At 31.0% G+C, this 4,077-nt stretch overlaps 1 protein-coding gene across 1 annotated transcript; it reads left to right on the plus strand.

The window, feature by feature from the left end:
- The first annotated feature begins 425 nt into the window (after positions 1–425).
- Positions 426–3,714, plus strand: LOC119612110 (protein arginine N-methyltransferase 5). The gene is made up of 6 exons (XM_037967841.1): positions 426–975; positions 1,071–1,515; positions 1,577–1,742; positions 2,161–2,323; positions 2,388–2,935; positions 2,999–3,714. The coding sequence occupies exons 1-6, from the start codon at positions 579–581 to the stop codon at positions 3,152–3,154; spliced, it is 1,875 nt and encodes a 624-aa protein (XP_037823769.1). The 5' UTR covers positions 426–578; the 3' UTR covers positions 3,155–3,714.
- The last annotated feature ends 363 nt before the right edge of the window (positions 3,715–4,077 follow it).

A 4,077-nucleotide genomic window follows, 5' to 3' on the forward strand; every position in this document is an offset into this window, starting at 1 on the left:
GTTAGTTAGTTAGTTAGTTAGTTAGTTAGTTAGTTAGTTAGTAGTTAGTTAGTTAGTTAGTTAGTTAGTTAGTTAGTTAGTTAGTTAGTTAGTTAGTTAGTTAGTTAGTTAGTTAGTTAGTTAGTTAGTTAGTTAGTTAGTTAGTTAGTTAGTTAGTTAGTTAGTTAGTTAGTTAGTTAGTTAGTTAGTTAGTTAGTTAGTTAGTTAGTTAGTTAGTTAGTTAGTTAGTTAGTTAGTTAGTTAGTTAGTTAGTTAATATATTACATTAATTATTAAATAATTTGCATATTTATTTATTACTTAACGGATTATTAAATATTTTTCATTTGTGCTATTTTTTAAGCACCTGCTAAAAATTATACGAAAAACCGCTTAATATTCCAGCTGTAGACATCTATATGACAACACTGTTGCCGTTGACATTTCAATTTTTACCGGTTGTGTTGTTGTTGCATTTACTTTAATTCATACAAAAAAATCAGCGTCTTCTTGGGAAAAAGCAACGTGCTTGTATACTGTTTTAAATAAATAATAATTAATTATTTCCAGTTTTTGCACTTACCTCATTAATAATAACAATGCCTTACATATGTCTACTACAAGAGGGCATTTCCAACTTGCCCAGTCAAATTGAAAAGGCCCATCGTAATAATTATTCCGTGATAGCAGTACCTCTGAATTGTGTGGACATGCCTATGGAATTTCAACGTGAACCCATGAAAGAAAAGCAAACTAATTTTACTTATTCGGATCTAGTGCTGACGGCCGATCAATGGAATGGCAAAATAATAACTTTACTCTCGGACACCATTGATTGTGATTCGGATGATGAGGAAGTGCGTAAAAATTCGGTGGAAATTCTAAAACGTGATATATCCTGGACTGAGCATTTGCAATATGGTGGTTATACTATGATGAAATTAAAGAAAAGAAATAATTTCAATTTGTCTACGGTTTTAACAAATAAATCGAAGGGTAAGTTGGAGCAAGTTTTTCAGTCATGGACTACGCTGACTAAATAATTTTTACTGTATTATATTAATACACACCTTTTGATTATAATCCTTTAGGCATTATGCTTTTACAAGTTCCTTTATTCAATAGAGCCATTGCTCAGTCCACCTGTCGTCGTGATTTATCCGAAGATGATGTCTTAGCTTTAGAAGCCGAAGACAGCTGGCATTGGTGGAATCATTTTCGCCGTGCCGCTGATTTTAATCCTAAACTAAAAGTTGTACTTGAATTTAACGAAGGAGAACGTCCTGATATAAATGTTATTTGTCGCTGGTTGGGTGAGCCAGTCGAAGCTATTGTCTTGCCTTCCACTATGTTCATAAGAAATCGTCATAATTATCCCGTACTGCCAAAGGCCTGGCAAGAAGTGCTTAAACTATTCATACAAGCTCATGTCAATATGATTGTCTCCACCGATACCGATGATCCCAGCCTTAAGTTGTACACTGATTATTTGATTAATTTCCGAGAAACTTTTAAAGATTCTCACAGTTTACAAAGGTTAGAGAGATTATAAAAAGTTTTGGAAGTACATTATTCTGATTGTAATTTATTGTTTTAGCTATGAAGATGTTTTGGAGATTCCCTTACAACCTTTATATGATAATTTGGACTGTTATACTTATGAGATATTTGAAAAAGATCCTGTGAAATATAAATTATATCAAGATGCTATAGAAGCTGCTTTAAAAGATCGTGTTAAGGAAGATGAAATTGAAGAGAAATTGGTAAGCAGACTATAGAATAGACTATTGACCAGACTATAGACTTCATTAGACGAGACTAAAGACTAGACTATAGTCCAAAATGTAGACTAGACTCTAGACTAGTCTGTAGACCAGGCTATAGGCTAGACTATAGTACAGACTACAGATTAGACTATAGTCCAGACTATTAACTAAACCATAGTCCAGATTATAGACTAAACTAATCCAGATTATAGAATAAACTAATCCAGATTATAGACTAAACTTTAGTCCAGACTTTAAACTAGATTATAGTCTGAACTGTAGTACTATATGCTAGACTATAGTCCAGACTATAAGCTAGACTATAGACTAGACTATATATATATAGTTTAGTCTATAGTCAAGTTATTAGACTAGACTGCAAAATTAAGAAAGTTTATTTTTCTTTCTTTTTTAGACCATCATTATGGTTTTGGGTGCTGGTCGTGGTCCTTTAGTTAGATCGGCCTTAAACGCAGCTAAAAACACCAATCGTAAAGTTAGAGTTTATATTATAGAGAAAAATCCTAATGCCATACGTACTCTAACCGCTATAGCCAAGAAGTTATGGCATAATAATGGTAAATATTTAATTTTCCAATTTCCAACGCTTTTAATCTAAATTACGATACGCCCTCTTTTCAGATGTACACATTTTCTCTAAAGATATGCGCGAATTTTCACCACCCGAACAGGCGGACATATTAGTTTCAGAACTTTTAGGTTCTTTCGGTGACAATGAACTCTCACCCGAGTGTTTAGATTGTGCTCAAAAGTTATTAAAACCCGATGGCATAAGTATACCCTGTAAATCGGTATCATTTATAAATCCCATAATGTCTTCGAAACTCTATAATGCTGTGCGTCAAGTGGCGCGTCATGAGGCATTTGCACGTGAAAAACAATCCACTTATCATACACATGCCGAAAGTGGTTTTGTGGTATTACTTAAGAATATTTACAATATCGATAAGACTAAAGCATTATTCGAATTTGTTCATCCAAATCGTGAGGCTGTTATTGACAATAGTCGTTATAAGGTTTTAAAATTTAAAGTAGAATTAGATTGTGTTTTGACCGGTATAGCGGGCTATTTTGAATGTGTTCTTTACAATGATATAATAATGAGTATTAATCCTCCCACTCATACTAAGGGAATGCCATCTTGGTTTCCCATGTATTTTCCATTTACGGTAAGTTTTAAATTGAATCTAATGTAGCGAAAAGTATAATAACTGTATATGTTTCTTTTCTAGGAACCCATGGATGTTAAAAAGGGTCAAACTATTGAAATACATTTCTGGCGTTGTGTTTCTAAGCAAAAAATTTGGTATGAATGGTGTTTAGCCTCACCCTTTACTACACATATACATAATTTGGGCGGCCGTTCTAGCCCCATTTATTGTACATAAGTTAAGCTAGTAAATCTTAAGTTTTTACCCAGTAAATATAGTTAAAGCTTTATAGTTTTTAGTTTATTTTTTACTTATACTTCTCTTTATTCTTAAGTAATTTAGTTAACTGAAAACAAACATATTATTAGACATCTGTTGTTTGCTTATTAGCAATGATTTTGTATTGACCACATTTTACTTAAAAGATTTAACTAAAATTTGCTTGTATTTTATAAAACAAAAACTATGCTATTCTATGCACATTATACTAAGTTTTTTTTATTGACTTTATTTTTTTTTTATTATTAATTAGTTATTTAGGAAATTTTTAACGGCCACGATTTTTATAAAAAAAATGGAATTTATAAAGAACTATAGCCAAAAAATTTTAAACGCAAATTTAAATCGTTGCCGTTGAAAAATGTTCTACACTAAAATAAATTCATTAATTTTAAGTTTATTTCTTGAATTCGTCCTTTTTACACAAATTAATTATTTTAAAGTATTTTGGAATTTTCTGTTTTTTCTGTGATTTTTTTAAATTTTTTAAAAACAAGGGACGCATGATCTTGCTTTGGGCTAAGATCTTTATATTACTCCTCACAACTGGTTCGACAATTCTACTTTACTCTTTCTAATGGATTTATGAGCTAATGTGCAAGAAGTTGTACAATTTTTAGTCTTGGTGCTTAATACTGACTTACGGATTAGAAAATTATATAAAAACCGTGTAAAACTGAATCAATGTATCGGACGGTGGTAAGTTTATTTTAAACTTTTGTATAAAAACACTCAAAATACATTGGATTTTTACCAATATACTTCTAAAAAAGTTCTAATTTAAATAATTTTAATATCACAATCGCTGAGTGCAGCCTAACAAAAAAATTATTAAAGTTTGCTTATCTATAACCTCAAAATATGAAATATTTAGAAAAACA

Source organism: Lucilia sericata, unplaced genomic scaffold (assembly GCF_015586225.1).
Source record: "Lucilia sericata isolate MDLA Ls3-8-SP2 unplaced genomic scaffold, ASM1558622v1 Contig001604F_arrow, whole genome shotgun sequence".
In the NCBI taxonomy this organism is placed as follows: Eukaryota; Metazoa; Arthropoda; class Insecta; order Diptera; family Calliphoridae; genus Lucilia; species Lucilia sericata.

Coding starts and splice junctions, on each gene's coding strand:
- LOC119612110 (XM_037967841.1), top strand. CDS start 579: ATGCCTTACATATGTCTACTACAAGAGGGCATTTCCAACTTGCCCAGT. Junction 976..1,070: donor TTTAACAAATAAATCGAAGG/GTAAGTTGGAGC, acceptor ATAATCCTTTAG/GCATTATGCTTTTACAAGTT. Junction 2,324..2,387: donor GAAGTTATGGCATAATAATG/GTAAATATTTAA, acceptor CCCTCTTTTCAG/ATGTACACATTTTCTCTAAA.